At 46.5% G+C, this 21,191-nt stretch overlaps 2 protein-coding genes across 2 annotated transcripts in view; one reads left to right on the top strand and one right to left on the bottom strand.

Annotated features, from left to right (window-relative positions):
* Window positions 1-1,962: 1,962 nt before the first annotated feature.
* The window catches only part of LOC135367987 (neprilysin-1-like), a 35,582-nt gene continuing 16,353 nt past the window's right edge, over window positions 1,963-21,191 (top strand). The window contains exons 1-2 of the mRNA XM_064601074.1: window positions 1,963-2,155; window positions 11,423-11,539. Of these exons, the coding sequence (XP_064457144.1) occupies window positions 2,126-2,155; window positions 11,423-11,539 (147 nt within the window). The 5' untranslated portion in view covers window positions 1,963-2,125. The remainder of the gene's footprint in view (window positions 2,156-11,422; window positions 11,540-21,191) is intronic.
* LOC135367975 (uncharacterized) lies at window positions 6,747-9,338 on the bottom strand. Its single transcript, XM_064601066.1, has 2 exons — window positions 9,250-9,338; window positions 6,747-8,543 (listed from the first exon to the last, which is right to left on the bottom strand). The coding sequence occupies exons 1-2, from the start codon at window positions 9,252-9,254 to the stop codon at window positions 7,121-7,123; spliced, it is 1,428 nt and encodes a 475-aa protein (XP_064457136.1). The 5' UTR covers window positions 9,255-9,338; the 3' UTR covers window positions 6,747-7,120.

Genomic DNA, 21,191 nt, shown 5'->3' on the forward strand with positions numbered 1-21,191 from the left:
GACTACTGCTTTCTTATTGAGCTGTTATTGGGACAGGGTCTGTAAGTGTTATATTGAACCTGCGTTACAAGACGATTATTGTGTCCCTATTGAGCCTGTGTTATAGGCTGTAGGATTACTATTGAGTCTGTATTGCAAAATTGTTACGGTATTTGTACAGAGTTCGTGTCGCAAATATCGCGAAGGTTCCGATTTTTTATTTGCGTGTTAGCGTAACTGGGGCTATTAGCGCATTATGAGCGTGAACGGTTGGCAGAGGGAAGGAGCCGGCGGTTAAGCATGCGTTGTGGCCCGACCTCAGAGAAACTGTAGCAACATTCGTTGTGAAAGGCTGACGGTACGGGGACTCGAACACGCGTCACCTCTCAGTCGCGACCATTCGAACCACTATGCCACGCAAGCTCTTTTGCCAAATATCAATAAGGGTGTAAAGAAACACGGTAGATGGTCTACAGAAATTCTATTGGACCCCTATTTCAAATTGGTCACGGTGTGTGTATTGAGAAGACCAGGTGCGTGGTCGAGCGGGTTAAGGCGTTCCGCTTGTTGGTGGTAGCCGAGGTCGTGCTGAAGACGAGGAGGTGGTGGGTTCGAATCTTACCACCAGCTGTGCTGTCAGACGCTTTCCCCGGGCTTTCCGAAGACTTTCGAGACGAATGTCGGCACAGTTCCCCCTGATGTCTACCCAGGACGCATACTAACCCCGTAACTTTGAAAGATTGAGACGGGTTTCAGGTCAGTTGTTGGTTTGCCTTAGATAGAATGGCGTAAATGCAGGCTAGCTATTTCGCCGAGTAATAAGAATTTGAAAGATAAGCATTTTTGTTTTAAAAATCAGGGTTTACCCATCATCGGTGGAAACTGCGTTCGAGGCTACGCCTTTTCAAAACAGCTTGGTCCCTGCAAGGATAATTTATATTTTCGTGCGTCAATGGGGACAAAGGCAGTTCCAGCAAGTGTCGTGTGGAAAGACCTTTCACAGTGCCCAAAAATGTAGAACTGGTTTTAGGGCAGGGAGTTGGTGAGCTGAATCTGGCACTGACCAAGCAATTTTCAAACGAGGAGTGAGAGGGCGGGAGTTGGAAGTGTGGGCAATGGACAATGAAAGAAGATCACTTTGCTAGGAGAAGTGCAAGGTATGCCCGATGAATGTGTACCACATGGACAAGGATACGGACAGGGTACGTATGAAGCAGCGCTAATTTTGTGACAACTTTGGAAGTACTCAAACAGATTCTAGAGAATTCTAATATCTTCCCTTCGAAAGGTGCATTTGATTAGATACTCTGTTCGAATACATAATTACGTGCTCGATTCGGAATTTGAATCAGATAGACAACTATTTCCTTCGATATTCCAAAAATTCAAATATTCACAATGCCCGATAAAGTAACCTTATAACAACATGCTAGACTCTCCTCCAGACTCTGCTAGATGCCTGGTGGCAGAAGACGCACTCAAATGCGGTCTGAGACCGGTTTTATGTGCAACTGTGACAGTATATGTCAAATCGTATGCGGCAAAGCAACGTATGACAAATAGAAGAACGTCAGGGTTTGAACTTGGTCGCTTCACAATACCCCATAGTCATAGCAATCAACATGCACATTATTGTGATGACTTTGTAGGACATGTTGCTCTACGCCTGGAACTATGCATGGGTGACTACACAGAGATTGTACGTAAGAGTAGGACCACATTGTCTCGAGTTAGTCCCACGGTGGTACTGCCAATGTTATTGCTGAATTGCATGATGTTTTGTCGTAGGGACTAATATAGCGGCATGGTCCTGCGCTCCTGCTGCATAGGAAACTGTTGCCTCACAGCGACTGAGAAAATCTAGCGAAAACACCCAGACAAACATAGCCGATTCACCATGCTGTCATGCCGTCAGTTCAGCCACGCGAATTCAGCAAGGAGTTGCATGGAGGAGGTCGGCGAATCGTAGAGTGAAGAAGAAGAAGAAGAGGAACTGTAATTGGTTGCACGAGACCCGAACAAGAGACCGAGAATCCCGCGAACCGTTTGTGTTTGACCAGCACAGGCCCGTCTTATTCTTTCGTTATCTGCGTTCAAGCGAAAGAGTATTGGATTGTTCTCTTCTACTCACCTGGTAAATGTGACTATGGCATCAAAGGCATCTTCCTTGGAGCAGGTATTGTGAATTCCTTCAAAGTACACTGTGTGTGCAGATGGACCTCACTGGAATTTGTACATGTAACTCGTTGTCAATCCCGAGCCATTTTTGCAGCACCGGGATTTCGGGATTTTTTGCTGTCAATCCTGGGATCCCGGGACGGAATTTCGGGATTGTGACGAGTTCAGTTGGTGCTTCCAAGAATAGTCATGCGCTGATCAGAAATATCCAACCCACATCCGACCCGTACCCGCACGTTCAAATCCGCACCCGTCCCGCCACCCGCAACGCGGTGAACGTTGACGAGTAAACTGAGAGTACTCCCTGCCTATGCCTGATGATTACACGTGTCTGTATACATGGTTTCTTGTACGACATCGGCGCAGAGGGCAAAAAAGGTGCAAATGAATGTTGGTTTGTGACTTGAGGCATGGCGATACGAAAAGCGACATGGACAAAGGACACACAGGCGCTGTTGCACATTAACGGTGTGAGCGTGTGTTCCGTCCGTGTGAGCGAGGTTTTACGTCATGTTTCGAACGACTGCAGTACAGACACGTAAGAAATCGAGCAACTCAGTGTAATTTCTAATAGTATTGTGGTAGAATGTCCTGTTTTATTCGTCTGCATTTCAATGTTTCACGTGAAAGGAAGGCGAGTCCCGCTACACTTGAAGTAAAAGGAAATATTACTTTATAATTTCCTCAAACGGTGTAACATTCCGCTTGAATCAAGAACAGAAAAAAAAAAGAACGAATGGAAAGAAATGAAACACTAAACGGTTTACAACACAGTCGCTGCGTGCTTATCACAGCTTATCACAGCTTCAAGGGTGGTGTCACCCAGTTCGGAGGGAACTTTCGTGCAAATACTGGCTTCCGAACTGAAGCTCCATTCAGCTTCTGCGCTAGAAGAAACGGCAATCAACAAATATCTATGCGTACGTGTAGACAGCGGTCCTCTGCCACCTCCAGCCATAAAAAGTGCCATTTCCTCACGAAGGAGTGAGTCTGTGCCTGATGGCCTAGAGGCGTTTGATTTTCCTGTCATATTTGCTCTCATGAAATCCCGGGGTCTTCCGAAAGAGATCCCGGAACTCCGGGACGTCAAAAATTGGCCGGGATTTCGGGACTCGGGTTATCCCGATTGACGACCCTAGTCTTAACTAACGATGTTCCAGCGGTGCACGATTGTGCATTTATGAGTGCGAAAGCTACAAAAAATCGTGGAAGCCGTACTCAGTGTACAAAAATAAACAGAGCAACGAAAATATGGCCTTCCAGGTATTAGAATAGGGCGACATGGGACGGTCTCAGGAGAGTCGTATTCATGTACCGCTAGTGGAGCTTTCGGAGCAGAAACGGATACTATGTCGCATATCAGGCATATGGACGCCATTCCATATGTATGCTTACCAGTAGTGCCCCTAGAAGTACCTGCACACAACTCTTCTGAGACAGCCATGTTTGCACGCATAAATGCGTCGTCGTGTGCCATCTGAAATTTGTCAATAGGCGATTTCAGGAAATCCCAAGGAGCGTCGCGCGGAGTATCCCGGTGCCCTTTGCGTTGCGAGGAATTGTGGGTAGCCGGTTATCGTGAAATATGGCGGCACGTACGTTCTATGTTTCGCTTCCGTAATGCTCTGATTTTCACGTCTCCTGTGATTGCTGTACCGACCGCCGAAAGAAGGCAACTCAAGGTAAGCATGCTCCCGATTCACATTTTTGCATTCAGGGCAACTGTGATACATAATATCAGTGGGAGGAATCGAGAAGTCCCCCGCCAGTGTCGTGTTTACGGCGTTTACGTGATCACATTCGCGTTGAAAAAACGTCACCGTGTTTCCGGTGATTTTGAGTGTGAGTGGCAATAAAGAACTTAATACAAGTCATCCGAAACGGCTGTATCGGCCAGTGCGAGGTGTTGTCGTCACGCAGTGCTCGCGAGATGTGAGTGGTGCGGTGCGAGGTGATCTGTGCACGCTTCAAAAACACGCGATGTTAATAGGGCATTGTAGGGTTAAAAGCACGGACGAATCAATTAAACACGAAAAGTGTTTATAGGAAAAGAAGAAACAAACAGCCTTTTAGCAGCTTGTCATGTAATTTTAGCTCACTTGTCAGTGTTTTAGCGCTTTTAGCCCCAAGGGTCTGACCAAGTGGCCCAGCAGCGTGTGTGAATATCACGTCACATTTTGAACTACAGTGAACAGTGAGCAATGGCACAGTAGCAGGCGTTGCTCAAGTGTTGCGTGTGCTGTATAACGGGAAAAATAGAGAAAAAACGACAGATTACTGCTTACAGATGATATTCTTCGTAAAAATTTTGTGGCACTTTTGTCACCAGATGCCATGTATGTGCCGGCTAGGGGCTGCAAAAAAGAGCAATACAATATTGTTGCTTTTCCAGTGATGGCACCAGCTACTCCACGTGGTGGAACTCAGTGCTGCATTCCGAGCTGCAGACACAACTCTGCACGCCACAGGGATGTCTCCTTTCATTGCTTCCCGAAAGACACAGCAACTCGTGACCTCTGGGTTCAGGCACTTGTGGAAAACACAACCGTACCGGCATCCTGGAAGCCAGGGCTAAGCCACAGGATCTGTGGAGCTCATTTCAACGTCCTTGGCAAGAGGAAATACATGGACAAAGTACCATGGTTGTTGAAGCCTGGTACATTCATTCAGACGACACATCAGACATGTGAGTATCCATAGTATTTTAACAGCTTTTTACTGGCTTTGAGCATGCTTGTCTGCTCACTTTATACAAAGCAAAAGTGGTCATGACTATAACCTCATTGCTGACTGTATTACTTATCTCGTTAGTATGCTTTTACTTGAGAATATCCTGGTATATGAAGCTTACTCGTCAATGTTTTCTCTTTTAGGTCGTTCTGTCAATGAAGAGCCGTCTCTTCTCGAAGTGGCTGATGAGACAACAGTGGAGACGTCCTTCGAAGGGCTCAGTTCAACTGATGTATCGTGCTCCGAACAAGAGTCTAGCTTCAGTGTGTCACACCATGGATATGATGCAGCAGAAGGTACGAAGAGCTGCAGTTGTTCCTTTTTAAGACAGGCGTATCAAAGAGTGGAATGTTGCTGTGCTTTCGGAAGCACCTATTTTTCCAGTGCATGCAATTCTGCTCAGAAATTAGAATAAACTGTCGTTTCATTGCAGAATCAAAGATTCGTGAGGAGCTTGCACTACTTTCAAAAGAAAATCAGGAACTCAGGAAACTGAACTCAAGGCTGCTTCAGGAGAAGAGCGATGCTGAGAATGCCAGTGCAAAGCGTCTGGAAGCTTACACCAGGGAAGTTCAAGATTTGGAACAGAAACTTTGTGCTGCACAGGTGGATCGACAAAAGTTGCAGTCACATATTCAAGAACTCCAGAGAAGACTGCAGCGACATGAACACAGTGAGCGTCACCTGCCTAAACCAACTCCATCGGACGTTCTAAAGGACAGTGACAAACTTCGTTTCTACACCGGCTTCACGACCCATGAGCGGTTTAAAACGTTTTGTGAGTTTGTTCGTGCTGGTCATGAGGACTATAAGAAACTGTCGAGCAAAGCAGGTTCAAATAAGGGAAGACCTCCTTTGTTTAGCTTGGAAGAACAGTTGGCTCTTGTTTTGACGAGACTAAGGGTTGGGCTCCTTGAGCAAGACCTTGCGTACAGGTATTCGACAAGTGTAGCATATATCAGTGAGCTGTGTTCATTTTGGGTAGAATTTTTATGCGAGTACCTTGACAAAACACCGATATGGCCAAGCAGAGACATTGTAGACGAGTTCATGCCTGAAGTGTTCAGGGAGTCTTACCCGTCAACAAGAGTTATCTTGGACTGCACGGAGCTGTACATTGAAACCCCAAGTGACTTTCGTGTTCAAAGTGACACCTATTCCACGTACAAGTCCCACAACACAGCAAAAGGTCTGATCGGAATTGCTCCTAATGGTTTTGTGACATTTGTTAGTGACCTAGCGCCTGGAAGGATTTCGGATAAGGCACTGGTTCGGCAAAGTGGGTTGTACAAGCTGCTCGAGGAAGGAGATGCTGTCATGGCAGACAGAGGCTTTCTGATCAAAGAGGATCTTGCTGACCTCAAAGTTGACCTGAACATTCCTCCATTCTTAAATGGTGCCTCTCAGTTGTCTCTTGCAGATGAAAGTACAACTAGGGCTATTGCAAAAGCACGGATTCACGTGGAGCGTGTTATCAGGCAGGTTAAAACATTCCGCATCCTAAGATATGTTTTTTGCAACTCAATGGCAAGACTGTTAAACCCAATGTGGAAGACCTGTGCATTGTTATGTAATTTCATAGGTGACCCTCTTCTTGACAGAAAGCAGGATGCTGCTGTGCTGTAATCGTGCTTAATAGCCGTGAATATAACGTTAACACAGTACATCATCTGTCAACAAACTTCTGTGGACCCACAAGAAACGGGAATAAAACCATGGTGCCCCTGCATCTAGTAGTCACAGCTCAGAGAACACTTTTTTCTCTTGGGCCAAGCTGCGGCTGAGACCTTCATGATGCTTATGAGAACACTTGTTGTTGAACACACCAGTTGTAGATAAGTGGCTTTCCCAAGCGGCCATGCCACAGCTGTCTTATAAGCATGATGGGAGTCTCGGCTGCAGCTTGGCCCACGAGAAAAAAACTGCAAATGCTCCTCGAGCCGCAGCAGCAAAATGCTGAGGGACCATGGTTTCACTCCGGTTACTTTTGGATGTCCCACATATATTCGTTCATTTTACTCACTGTGTCAATATGTACATATTTTGTAATAATTTGTCTATGTTACAAATACAGTTCCTAAGATGAGAGAGAGCCTCAGTGGAGAGCTGCCGATATTTCGAACAGAGACTGTGCTTCTCCAGAAGAAGCACAGTCTCTGTTCGAAATATCTGCGGCTCTCCACTGGGGATCTCTCTCATCTCAAATACAGTTCCTGTTATGCACTTGCACCATTCAGTCAGAGTTGTTATTCTGACTGGCGTCATAGAAGTTCAGTAACGAGGGAAGCATGACGTCTCTCCACAGCTCTTGGTTGAACGGGATCCGCTGAACAAATGGAGCACCACTGCCACTATCCACAACCAAGTCACACCAAAGTAGCCCTGACAAAGCTAGTTGTCCCTGTATTTGATAATAATACTTGTGTGTGTGCTTCAGTTTTCCATCCTTTAGGAATAGTGCCATGCTGCAAGCAATGGCGTCTGTTGTTTGTAGATTACTGTCCTTTGCTTTTGCCAGAGTCTTGACCTCAACAAGCCCGTAATCACCAGTGTCCCTTTCGTACACCAAGCCGTCCGGTGATGCCCCGAGGTCAGGAATTCCTGGGTTCACACACAGTCCCACTGGAAAAACGTCAACACTTCTTGCCTGCTTGTACCTCTGAAGGGCAGGGTTCTCGTTTTCTTGTCCTATTCTCATGTACTTCGTACTGTGAGATTTTTTGCAGAATATTCTGTCAATCATCTTTTGGTTGATTGGTGCCTTCCTTCGAACTACATCGCCAAAGTGGGACGCTGTAACCCTGGTAGACCGTTCTTTTATCCACAGCTCGTTTGAGCCTTGTCCACGTGTCAGCTTTTCAAGCTCCTGCGCTTCCTTTAGACTGAGGCTGTGATGTGGTGTGTACGGCTTCGCATCGTCGACCCAGAGTATTTTGGTGGGCAGGCTGATTGGGTTAGATCGAACAGTTTGCAAAGGGCGCAGGGCACATCGCTTCTTCGTTACCGGTTCGTAGTTGACACTTTGAAGTATCCTGGCATGCATATGTGAACCAGTGTCTTTCATGATGTTATCAGCGAGCAGCTGAAGCGCTTCCTTGGTAGGTCCCACTTCATGCTTTAGCTTTGGCCCTGCTGCTTGTACTATAGATCTGCCAGGTACATGCTTTGCGAATACAAGCTGTTGGAATTCTTGGCAGTTGAGATTTCCTTTAGCACTTCTGTGCCCCCACTGTTGTGGCTTCTCGGTGCATGACACTGGATCGGGGATGTAGGAGTTTCCTGTACGAAGTACATCCAAAACAAACCATGCTAGTGCACCCACATGTTTGCAGACACCCCCTTTGCCACTGGGGCACTTGCAATGGCCGCCTGTGACATTTCCAGCTGCAGCAACTTTCAAAACAACGGGGTACTCCTTTCGGAGTGTGTATGATGCCTTTACTTTTCCTTTCACCGTTGTGCTTGTGGAGTGATGTAGCAGCACATCTTTCACCTTTTCAGCTTTGAACATTGCATATCCCTCCAGATAATGCTTACTGGCCCCCACGGCTTCCTGATAGTCCAGAATAGATTTCTCGCAGAAACTTCTTGGGAAATCCTTAAGCTGTTTAGTCCAAGGGCCCTTTGGTAAACCATCAATGCAGGAGTGGGTCAACCTGGTGAGAACGAAGTTTAAAATAGTAAGTATCCTACGGTCGGAGATCAAATGACTATTTGCGATGAAGCGGCACCGAAAAGAGTGTCAGCCGTAGTTGCTTCGCGACGCAAACCCCGAATTATTATAAAAGAGTGTCAGCCTTATCAGTGCTCCGTGAATGCACTCATGATCGCATTCATCAGGCGTTGATCGGCGCGATGACTTATAAGTCGGCGCGATGAAAACGCATACCGGGAAACGCGACGCGCCGTATACCTGCTATGAAGCAGCCAAGCTTCAGCAAAGCAATGTTTCACAGAAGAAGAAAAACCAACAGTTTTGCTTAAGTGCTCTGCAATAGAACACTTCGTTCAGTTGTTAGTCAGCGGTTGTGTCGTAAGCTCCGTCCGCGTGAATGTTATACGTTACACGTGATTAGTCACACGTACGGCCCAAATTATCTAACGTACACATCTACTAATCAGTTTCGCTGCATGGTAACCTGTCCTACGTCTTGCGGATTGTTGTCTCCACTCGCAGGATACGCGCCTGCGCCATAAGTAGATAAATTAAATGAAAATACCATGCTGTGTGGTAGGAAACCGAAACCGCCGTTCTTTCTACGAGAGGCTTCTCTGTGTTGTGGACGAACTGCTTTTATTCGCGGGACGCTCATGATTTGCAAGCGGCGTAAAGGTTACTGCACCATTATTGCATCAACTTACTCCATGAGATGGCCGGCGAAAATAGCTGATCTTCGCTATCCGTCTTGCTCTCCCTGCGTTGCGGAATCCTGGCCAGGTTGCGAGACGGTGGGGACGATGGAGGCGAAGCAGGGAAATGGGAAAACTCTCTCTGCATTCCTCCTCCCCCTTCTCCCCTGTTAACCGGGTACCCACGCTGCACCGCGCTTTTAGGCATCATGGGATTTTCTGAAATCGCCTATTGCGTAGACAACCAGTTATGTGTGGAAAAATCACTCATGTCCTCTATATTAATATCACTGACCGATTTCATGCTGCCTCCACCATTTACATGTGTTTGACAAACAATAGAGCTTTTTTGATGTTTGGAACTTTCGCGGTATCCCGGAACAGCGATAGGTGTACTTGTATGCCCCCTTAAGGACTCTTGTATCTTCCCGGTGTAGTCCAGGTGCGAGTAGTCGTTCCATGTACAAATGAAGGAACACACGCTATACACAAGTAAACAGGGAGTTCCCGGTTTCGTGTGACTGCTAGAGGGATATGTCTTCTCTAACAATATGTGGCATAACTAACGTGTAACCAAGAGAGGTGGATGATCCGACCAAGCGGTGAGAAACAGTAACAACTTTATTTTCATATGATGAATGGGGAGTCTCATCGCCTGGTGCGATAGTCTACCCCAATGCTGGTGGTGAGTGTTGGGGAAGGGGGTTAGTGTTATGGACGACGATGGATGATCTCGCGTCCTTAGGTTGTCGTTTACCGAATCCCGTGCTAAGGGTCATTTTCTTTTTTTTTTCTTAGACTTCGCTCGGTAAACCTTCGCTCTGTACGTACGTCTCTATCAGTCTCTATCTTCTGCTCATAACATTTGCTCCCGAAACCCGGGTGATAATGTTCAGGAAGAGCCTTAGGACAAGAACCAGCAATATTTCGAGCACGCACTCTACTTCGTCGTCGTCTCATTTCATTAAAGGGGACGTAAACAGGATGCCAGATATTTCACAAATAATAGTAGCCCACCAAAGAACGCAGGTCATCATACCCAAATATACATTTCGTTTGACTCGTGCCAGCTCACTCGCCCATATAAATGCTTTTAAAGATGAGTAACCGTCACATGGCTACGTTGCCATTTCTCGTCCAATCGGGGAGCTGAGCTCTGAACATCACGTTTCAAATTACCAGCTGATAAACAGGCTTCATTATCAGCTGTGAGGCGGAGTGCTCCGTTTGTTTGTGTGGAACCACATTTTGCGCTACGTGGTTCCGAAATTCAGTGTCGTGACATCTCCAACATCTTCGGCTGGCTCAAACGTCAACAATTCGGCTGCTATCATATGACGCGATTCGAACCCGGGTACCTCCCAGTCACGACTTGACATGACCAGCACGCTAACCACTGTGCCGCGCGAGCTGGTGACTCGATGCCGCGTGGCTCAAACCAAAGTACAGCATAACTAGACAAAAAAGTAGAGAACTCCGACTTAACATAACAAAATAACAAGGTTTACTCAGACGTTTCGCCCGTCTTGCGACGGACATCATCAGTGCCAAACTGAATTGAGAGATTACACAACCTGTCGCTAGTTAAGGAGATGGAAGTATTGTACGGGAAGGGGGCACGGTTTTTGTTGTTGTTGTAGTCGGGACCATTCGAAGATGACGAGGATGACCCATCGTGCATCTACCTAAGATTCCGAAACTGTAGCGCGGGACATTCATCGGCGCTCGCGATGTCCTACGTCCTACTGCGCGGGAAACCTAGTGTGCGTGTGATACCTCAAATAAACGCATTTCTTTTCCAGTTTGAGGTTGTAACTGTTTAGATTTTGAATAGAATAAGGCTCACATTGGTCTAGTCCATTTCCGCAAGTGAAATAAAATCATAGATGGAACTTTGATCGTAATTGGTGAGGAAAGCGCTGCGTCAAGATGGACGTAAAGTTAGAGCGCAGAGCGGAGCTAAAAAGCAAAATAGTGCAGTGGGTATGTCATCCGTATGCAAGCGTCTTTTGGTTTTGAGCGCCAGTAATTGCAAGGAGCTTTCACTGCCTAAGTTGCAATAATATAACGCAGAGAAATGCGCACCTTGTATGCCCGTTTACGGCCCCTTTAATATGCAACAGCTAGACGCTGTTTTATTCCTTGCTCGTGAACGTTTATCATTACAAAGTTGCTATCATTCCAGGTTCACTCCGCTCGTTCTCACACCCGAGACCGGAAGACTGAGATGTCAACCATCGAAATCAACACACACACTACTGGAGGAGCTTCTGAAGTGGGCGCACTTTCGTCGACTAATCCGGTATTATTTTCCCGTAATTTCACTTTTCTAGCAGACAAAACAAAATTATGCTGCATACAGACGTGGACAAATGTGCCATGGGTTACGATATACTGTGCTTTAAAGATCTCACGGGAAAAAATAACGTCAACGCACGCCCGTTTGTGTTATATTGTATTGCATGCCTTACGGTGTGACGTATTCCACTTATGCTGGTGTGACCGAGTACTGGAAGCGATAGCTCTGAGAGAGCTGTGACGCAGGGGGTGCACAGAATGACGCGACGGGCGATCCCTGGGTTGAAGTTCCCTGCTTGTATTCAGTTACCTTGCATTACGGATCAGTGCTACGTTGACAGCTCAGTGCATACCCAGTAGCAAATGCGTGCCCGGAAGGGTGAGGCCTAGAACAAAGTCTGGTACGGATATCAGCGGGAGCTCCTTCCACGGCAAACGGAATGTCCGCGGAAGTAAGAATTTTCTTCCACGGAGATCCCACGGATATCCATGTGGCCACATTTTGTGTTCTTCTACGTTCGTTCGTTCAGTTCTGATTTGGACGTTAACAGTCCCAATATTATAGTGTGCGTGGAATAGGCGATAGCATCGGAACCATTAACTAACTCATAAGCCAACCAGTCTAGAATGAGATGGGTCAGCCTCTTATATGGTTTCTATTTAACGCAATTGTTGCCAATCTATACCGGGAATTTTGCTTTTTTTTCTTTTTTTAGGAGTGAACATACGTTTCGAGTAGTTGTCAACATGCTTTCACCCACATATTTTCAGTACGCTCCTGTTTGTTTGTTTCCCGTATTTCGCATGATGGGCCACAGCCGCTGCGTTTTAGAAAGCAAAAGGACAGAAATATAAAAGGCCTAGGGCAACTAAGTCCAAGAGATTTTACAAATGCAGTTGCATTTCGTTAGAAAGAGAGAGAGAGAGAGAGAAAAGACACCGTACATTGCTTGTCTTGTGAGCTGTCCCAAATTCTTGAGACCAGCTCGCCTCTGAGGCAAAATGAAGGGTGAAATGCCTAAGTTTATTTTGGATTACGAACACAGACAACACTGACGTGTGAAGTTCCCGGGACTATTAACTCACCATCAACACAATGCCTATTTCTTACTGCATTCGGTTTGAGACATTCAGTAGGTCAGTAGTAGGTCAATCGAAAGTCAAACTTGCGCAGTGCTAATCACGCGTTTCTGTATCTCTTTAGGAGTTCGTTTCCCCTCCCTATTGAAAAACAGTTTTTGGTGGGCCACCAGAGCTGATGTCTGGTGTGCTTTTGGACCTTGACTGGCTGGATGCCCCACCAGCTCTGATCGGCTGAATGGACTACCAGCCCTGATGTGCAGTATGTACATCAACAGACGTGCATGTGCATATATGCATATTTGCTGGACTTGATATCAGTGGCGTCACTAGGGGTGTGCGGGGGCTGCGGTCCGCACCGGGTGAGCGACGGAAGGGGTGACGCGCCGCAGCAATACTGCCGCTTCCTCCCGTTCTCTGCGGCACGATGACGTAAGAAAAAAAAAGAAGAAAAACATGGGGAGCCTCATGGCGAGGCACATTATTATTATTTTTTTCTGTGTGTGGTGTAATATGTTTATTTATCGCGAATCGCCTTGCGTTAATGGGGTAATGGGAAGGGGTGGGGCGGGGGGTGACGCAAAGAGCACCCGCACCGGGTGACGTGTACCCTAGCGACGCCACTGCTTGATATACATTTTCATCTGTAGGCACACACATATTACCACTCAGGATTTTACACAGTAGTAGTTCAAAACTAACGCCATGGAACGAGTGCATATGACTATAACACAGATTTGAAAGGGCATCTAAGGCACCTCAGACTACAACGTGATGCTCTACCACACCAAAAATCAATTGCAGCTTCAGGGCAGTCTGGTGTGCAATCATTTCCTAACAGTGTCTTGTGGTTCACATCAGAGGTAATCAGCTGGTGGCCCACCTGATTGCTTCTGTAAAAAGTGTGGTGGTCCATCAGGTGCTGTCCCATCCGTTCTGGTGGCAAACCAGGGGCTGTCGGAATCAACCTGGTGGTCAATCAGGGGCCACAAGAACAGGTCTGGTGGTCCACCAGGTGCCGTCAGAGTCAACCTGGTGGCCAGTCACGTGCCAGTAGAACAGGTCTGGTGGTCCACCAGGCGCAATCAGGGAATACCTAGTGGGCCACCAGATGCCATCAAAAAAATGCGATTGGCCACAATTCCTGATGGTCCACCAGTATTATTTCGACTGTCTATGTATAACAATCCATCAGCTGATGGATTGTTATACATAGACAGTCGCTTTTTTTAGGGGGGGGGGGAGGAGACATGCGGCCTGAAATCTGCCGCACCCGGCTTATTTCCGGAACCTGTCGCTGTAGTTTCTTCATTTTGCTGATAAATCATAAGATGTATATCTTTTCCCGTTTCTACTTGCCTGTGTCTGTGTTGGGCAAAATTATTCCACAGACTGGCCACACGCACATGATCGAAGTTGTTTATCATATAGGATAAAGCCCCGAATTTTTAACCCTTTGGGCCCTGGATTTTGTTAAATGTGTATAGATTTTCTCTTTTACCTGATCTGACTCCCGCACTGCCCAACGATCCGAAAAAATATAAAGCACATGTCAGGTGCACCTTGGGTGTTAGAGATAGCAATGCGTACTCAAATGAGTACATCAGGGCTGAGTGGTCGCAAACAAGAAAAAGAAAGAAGAATGGTGAAAGGCATCGTATTTATTCGTCTACATGTGCACGGACCGTATAGTGTGTCCATTGTGAGCTTTGACTACGTGTGGTGTACGTGGAAGGCCTTGAAGCAATTATTTGAGTTCGTCAGACACAGGTGGGCGTGGCATTTATAGCATTCTGTTCTTGGCTTGCCTTTGCACCCTTCTAGCTTGTAGCCTTGCTAATCTTTGTCGACAAGCGGCCAGTGACCAAAGCCGTCGTACCGAACGTCATCTACTGGTCTGCGGTTCATGCAGCTCTGCCTTTTCAGTGGCTGAAGAGGCGATGAAGACTGCCTACCGCGTTTCCGCGCACCGCTGGTTGTACCCGCTTTGCACAGGGCCTCCACTATGTTCAGCGTGAAGTCCAGCAGGTCCATTTGGGCCTTCTTGTTTACTTCCCGGGCCTCGAGATTACGTCTGTATTTGAGCCAGGAATTTGTGACGGCCAGGTTCATGAAATGCATAATTACGCGTAGAGTCCATTTTCTCGAACGAATTGTGATTCGTTAGTCAATCTTGTCTACTCGCCCCATGCTTGTATTGTACAGGCGTACAACCCCGGGTCGACTTACTTCTATAAATGCGCGATCTGTCTTGCTCCACCGTCTAACCTTGTCTTCCTCACCAACCATTTTAGCCTCCGTTGCTGCTGCGCCATTAAAATATACTAATCGTCATCATCATCATAATCATCATCAACGATCATGACTGAAATTAAGCGCCTTAGATCAGGTGACTTACTACTGAAATGCACCTCTGAAGATGATTGTGAGCTGATACTCAACGCACAGCAGATGCTCGGAATCAAAGCAACATCAAGCTTGCACAGGACTCTTAATACCTGCCATGGTGTCGTGTCGTTAGCAGAACTCATTGACGTTCCTTCGGAAGAGATTCTTGAAAGCCTAAAAAGCCAAAAGGTGATTGATGTAAGGAAAATAAAAATCAGGGAGAACAATGAGTACATAACGACATGGAACACAATTCTCACATTCGACTGCCCGACTCTACCAGAAAGACTGAAGGTAGGACTGCAGAAGTGCGGCCATATAATCCTAACCCACTTAGATGTTTTAAATGTAACTGCTTTGGCCATCCTTGCTTGCAGAGGGTCTGCATGCTGTACTCCCTGCAGCAAACAGGACCACAACTCCAAAGAGTGCAGAGGGCCTGATCACTGCGTTAGCTGCTCAGGTGACCACCCTTCGTACTCTAGGTCTTGCCCAAAGTGGAAGTTTGAGAAAGAGGTGATGCACATCAAAGTTACACAGAAACTAAGTTATCCAGAAGCCAGGAAGAAGGCATCTCCCTTCCTGTTCCAGAAATCCTTTTCATCTGTCGTTAAAGAGAAACCAAGGATGATTTCATGTGCAACACAGACAGAAAAGACAACGGAAAGTGAAGAAATACAAACACCACCTCCTGTAACAGTAGCCACAGTTTCACAATCCTCTTCCGTGGCGTCATTTTCTCAGACACCACCGTCATCATCGCAAACCGTGGAGGCAAGCTCCATGGAATGCGATGATGACACGAGCTCGCAAGGCTCATTCACGAGCGTGAGCTCACAATCCCAAAGGAAGCCTAAGGTAGATATTTCACGGAGTGGATCACTTCCTGATATACCTCCAAAAGAACTAGTGGCTGCTCGGAAGGAAACTCCGAGACAGCCAATAATGGCCCCAAAGAAAAAAATAATGAAAATTTCCTCAAACAGTACACTCTTCTTCATAGTGCAGACATGTCTTGTACACATCTCCCTCATTTTCTCTATTATGGCGATCCTTCAGTGGAACTGTCGAGGGCTCCTCTCCAATTTTGACGATGTCAATGATCTTTCGGACAGGTATGATGCACTCTGTTTTGCATTACAAGAGACCTATCTGAATCCACAACGCACACATACATTCCGGCGATGGAACCTGTTCCGAAAAGATCGAGTTGGTGCAACACGTGCATCTGGTGGTGTCGCTATCCTCACATCAAAGACCATCCCTGCAAAACACCTTCCATTGAAAAGAACACGTGAGGCAGTTGCTGTTCAAGTATGTCCTCACGTGGTCCTAACCATATGTTCCTTATATCTACCGCCTTCAGCCCTGGTAGAACAAAAACAACTCGAAAGTCTGTTAGATGAGCTCCCACCACCCTTTCTTTTATTGGGAGATTTCAATGCCCATAACTACTTGTGGGGCAGCACAAGGGCGGATAGTTGTGGCAAAATGTTAGAACGGCTACTACTCTCAGGGCCAGTGTGTCCATCAATACTGGTTCACCAACATATGTGAACGCTGCTGCACAGACATTCTCTGCCATAGATCTCTCTGTGTGTAGCCCATCCATTTTCCAAATGCTAGACTGGGTGGTGAATGAAAATCCTCGTGGAAGTGACCACTTCCCAGTTACCTTCAAATTACACCTGCCTTCAAATACCCCTGCAACACGTCCACCTCGTTGGAAATTATCAGAGGCAGATTGGGGCATGTATCAGAGAGAAGCCGATCTTTCACTGTCTTCTATTCAAGGTATGGGTGTTGAACAAATGAGAAACATGATTACAGACACGATCATAAGGGCAGCTACTAATTCCATTCCGCAAACATCCGGTCGTCTCCCCAAGTGCCCAAAGCCTTGGTGGACGAGTGATTGCGAGGCAGCTCGTAAAGAACAAAATCGTACATGGGGTACCTTTCGAAGATACCCTACAACAACAAATTTAATTCCATTTAAAAAAGCCAGGGCTAAAGCAAGGCGGATACGAAGAGAAGCTAAACGTGAATCGTGGAGAAATTTTGTATCCTCTTTAAGTACGAAGACTCCCTCAAAAGCTGTATGGGACAGACTCAGGAAAATATGCCAGCTTTACTGTCCCATTGTTACAAATAAATGGCACAACGTGTCAGAACATGGATGAACAGGCCACTGCTCTAGGTGAGCATTTTCAGGGGGTTTCGAGCTCCTTGCATTATAGTAGCGACTTCTTAAAAATCAAACAACAGAAGGAGAAACAGAATTTTCCTAGTGGAGCTTACGAGAAGTATTCTTACAATATGCCTTTTACAATGATGGAATTGTTAAGGGCAATGTCATCATCAAAAATCACAGCGCCTGGACCAGATCGAATAACTTACTCCATGCTACAGCATTTGTCAAACACTTCTCTGGGAAGTCTTCTTGATTTCTTTAATATTATATGGCAAAAAGGACATATCCCTTCTCTCTGGAAGGTTGCCACCGTTATCCCGCTTTTAAAACCAGGAAAAGATGCATCAAATCCATCAAACTATAGGCCTGTAGCACTCACAAGTTGTCTTGGGATGACTTTTGAGCGAATGTTGAATAACCGTCTCATATACTATCTTGAGGAAAATGAGTGCATAGACCAATATGAGTGCGGATTTCGGACGGGGTGCTCCACTACGGATCATCTTGTTCGTTTAGAAACATTCATACGCGAAGCCTTTGTACGAAAACAACATTGTGTGTATGTTTGTTTCGACCTTGAAAAGGCCTATGATACCGCATGGCGATATGGAATCTTGCTTGATTTGCATTCATGTGGAATACGTGGTCGTCTGTTCCACTGCATCGCCGACTTCCTTCAAGGAAGATCGTTCAGGGTCCAACTGGGCACAACCCTTTCGCGTCCTTTTGTACAGGAGAATGGTGTTCCTCAAGGATCTGTTTTGAGCGTTACTCTATTTATTCTTAAAATGAACTCTATTGCTAAGGTTATACCCACCTCAGTCAAGTACTAGCTGTATGTTGATGATGTCCAAATATCCTATTCTTCCTGCAACCTAGCAATGTGCGAAAGACAGCTGCAGCTCACAATTAACAGGCTAACTAAATGGTCCAGTGAAAAGGCTTTAAAGTCTCCCCAGACAAGACCGTATGTGTACCATTTTCAAGAGTTCGAGGAATGTCTCCCGAACCATCACTTAAAATGGACGGCAGTGATCTTGTTGTAGGGACATAATGTAAATTTCTAGGTCTAGTCTTTGACAAAAAGCTTGCTTTCCTTCCCCACATAAATATCTTGAAGGCTAAATGCGTGAAATCATTGAACCTTTTAAAAGTCCTGTCTCACAGGTATTGGGGGGCAGACAGAGAAACATTGTACAGGGTGTACATGTCTACAGTTCGGTCCAGGCTGGACTACGGATGTGCAGTTTATGGATCGGCACGTCACTCTGTCCTAAAGTGCTTAGATCCTATACATCATCAGGGCTAGCGACTGGTCCTCGGAGCATTCCGAACGTCACCCGTTGAAAGCCTATACTGTAGCATTGACTGGCTAACCCCAGCCGTGAGGAACGGCACTCGACAAGAAGGTGCTGCCGAATGAACGCTGTTTATTGTACATCATTGTTTAAGTAAGTCGTGATGGGGGCGTAACCCAAATACAGAAGACAGGCGATATATTATCACCAAGCGATAGCACGCGTACATACCATGATACATCTTCCCCCTCTAGTAAACAATTCAATTTCAACCAAACCAACTACAAGAACAACCGAATCTTCAGGTGTAGACTTCCGGAGCTGGATAGTGGCAGGGTGGTCGCCTAGGCCTTTTGCTTCTCCTTTGAGGCGATGAAGGCTCAGACTCCCGACGTGCTATAGGTTGTTCTGTAGGCCGAAGAGCTTCTCTGTTGCGTCTAATGAGCCGACCGTCTGAAGTTTCAACGACGTATGATCGTGGAGCTATCGCCTTTCCTGCTATAACTGCTGGGCTTCAGTTTTTCTGGTCGTAGTTGTAGAGCCAAGTGGTTTCTCCAGGCTCTAGGTCACGCTGTGGACGGGCAGTCGTGTTGTAGTACACTGCCTGTCGTCGGTGAAGTTTTCGAAGTCGTGTAGCCACCACCTGGGCAGGTATGGTTTTTGGAAACAGTGTGGCATCCGGAACTGGCACCAAAGTCCTTGTGTGGCGACCCATCAAGCGTTCTGCGGGAGACTTTAAAACGCTGTCTCGGGACTGGTTGCGCCATTCTAACAAGGCAGTATAGAACTGTACGGTACCGTATGTATATTTCTTCAACAGCTTCTTTGCTTCTCGGACGGCCCTTTCGGAGAGTCCATTTGCTCGGGGATACCTGGGGCTTGAGGTGACATGCCTGACTTTGAGACTGTGAAATGGGACTGTGAGCCTGTGGGCAAAAAGCAGCAGGTGTGCATGGCCCCTTGTACATGGTATATGCACGTGACAGTCAACCTGGGACATTCAAAATAACACAATGCAAATCACAAAATACATAATAAGCACCAAACCACACTATGTTACTCAGTAAAGCAGTCCATACTGCGAACAACGTTTCTAAGCACCCCAGAAGCATTTACGTGGACTTCACGTGCACCGAGTGAAATTATGAAAGAGGTTAAACAAATACGTACAAACAGCAGTCCAACAATTACAACCTCAGCCATTCAACTTGCCCTGCTGCACTGTACAGTCCTTCAGCTGTGCATTTTTGCGTCCCCACAGATCAAAACAAACGCATTCGAAGAAAAGGACTGGATAAGTCAGCATACACTGACAGAGAACACAAAGTTGAAATGTTTCGTTTGAGCATAACTCAGATTTACCCGAGAGCTTCGACCTGAACCCTTGGGCAGTAAGGAACCTGTCAACATTGCACTCAAAAGCTTCTTCACAGGTGTTAGCAAATGCGGGAATGTTCTTTCAGACTCTGCACGAGTTCACAGATTGTTCTTGATTGCTGACGTCCTGTAGACGTATTGCTGTAGATCCTAGATCTTTGTGTAGTTTTTCATTGCAAGCCTGGAATGTGTGCAGCTTTTTCCGCAGCTCCTGCAGCTTCCTCCTTGGATGTTGAAGCGTTGTCTCGTATTGAATCACATGCTGCGGACGGAGGCATTGCTCACCCGTGCCCATAGGAATGATGACAAAAGGAAGGTTACGAATTGCAGTAACTGTGACAACAAAGCTACTCGATGGGGGTGCATACCTGCAGCTTGGGTTGGCGGTCCTGATGGTACTTGTAGAACATTGTCAACTGCAGGTGCACAGACTCTGCTAGCAATTGTCCTGAAGGGAGGAGTCGTACGTCACGATGCTCAGTAATCTGCTGGGTGGTGAGACCTCTGCCCCATTCCCTGTTGTGCAATGCAAGGTTATGCACTGTTATCTTCAGGTTATGCCACTTCCTTATGTCAGTGTACCTCTACTATCAGGATGCTGGTGATGATCCTGAAGGGGTGAGCATGGTGACCCAGTGCTCCCTGTATCACCTTCTGTCCCTGCAGTTTCACCAGAGACAGGCCTGCTGGGCACCAAGATGATGGCATGTTGTCTGCTGTCCTCCCCAACGCTTCTGTTCTATACTATATGGTGTCAACATACGTCTGTACAACAATACATGCATCTGTTTTACTCCTTTTGAGGTCATGCTGATATAATGACGGCAACACAGAAAATATTGCTCATTTCTATGTTTTTGTTGGCCTCATACTTACCAGTACTATATGAAGAGCACTTAAGTGTCGGGACGGCATCGCACCTGAGCCTTCCTGTGTGTAAACGTGCAGTCTGTGCAAAGGGCCGTGCACAAAGCAACGCGGGGTGTCAAGGAAACGGAACAGCTCTGCAGCTTCACGTCACAAAATTCCAGCCATGCTAGCACCTGTAAAATGGTTCCCATTGTAAGTAGATGATACACAAAAATGTATGCAGGATATTACACAAGAACTGGCCGGTATCCCAAGCATGCATCAGACTGTGAAACACCAAGCCCGAGCCAGAGCTCACTGCAATACCATGTTGAAATGCACAACCACCTAATGCAATCAGAAGCAACAAGAAAGCAAGCCCAAAGTCATCACCAAGTGCCCACCAGACAAGCTACATAGCTCCAGAATCCATCCAAAAATGGGAATCATACGACAAGCTCGTGCCTCTG

This window comes from Ornithodoros turicata, chromosome 1 (genome assembly GCF_037126465.1).
Source record: "Ornithodoros turicata isolate Travis chromosome 1, ASM3712646v1, whole genome shotgun sequence".
NCBI lineage: Eukaryota > Metazoa > Arthropoda > Arachnida > Ixodida > Argasidae > Ornithodoros > Ornithodoros turicata.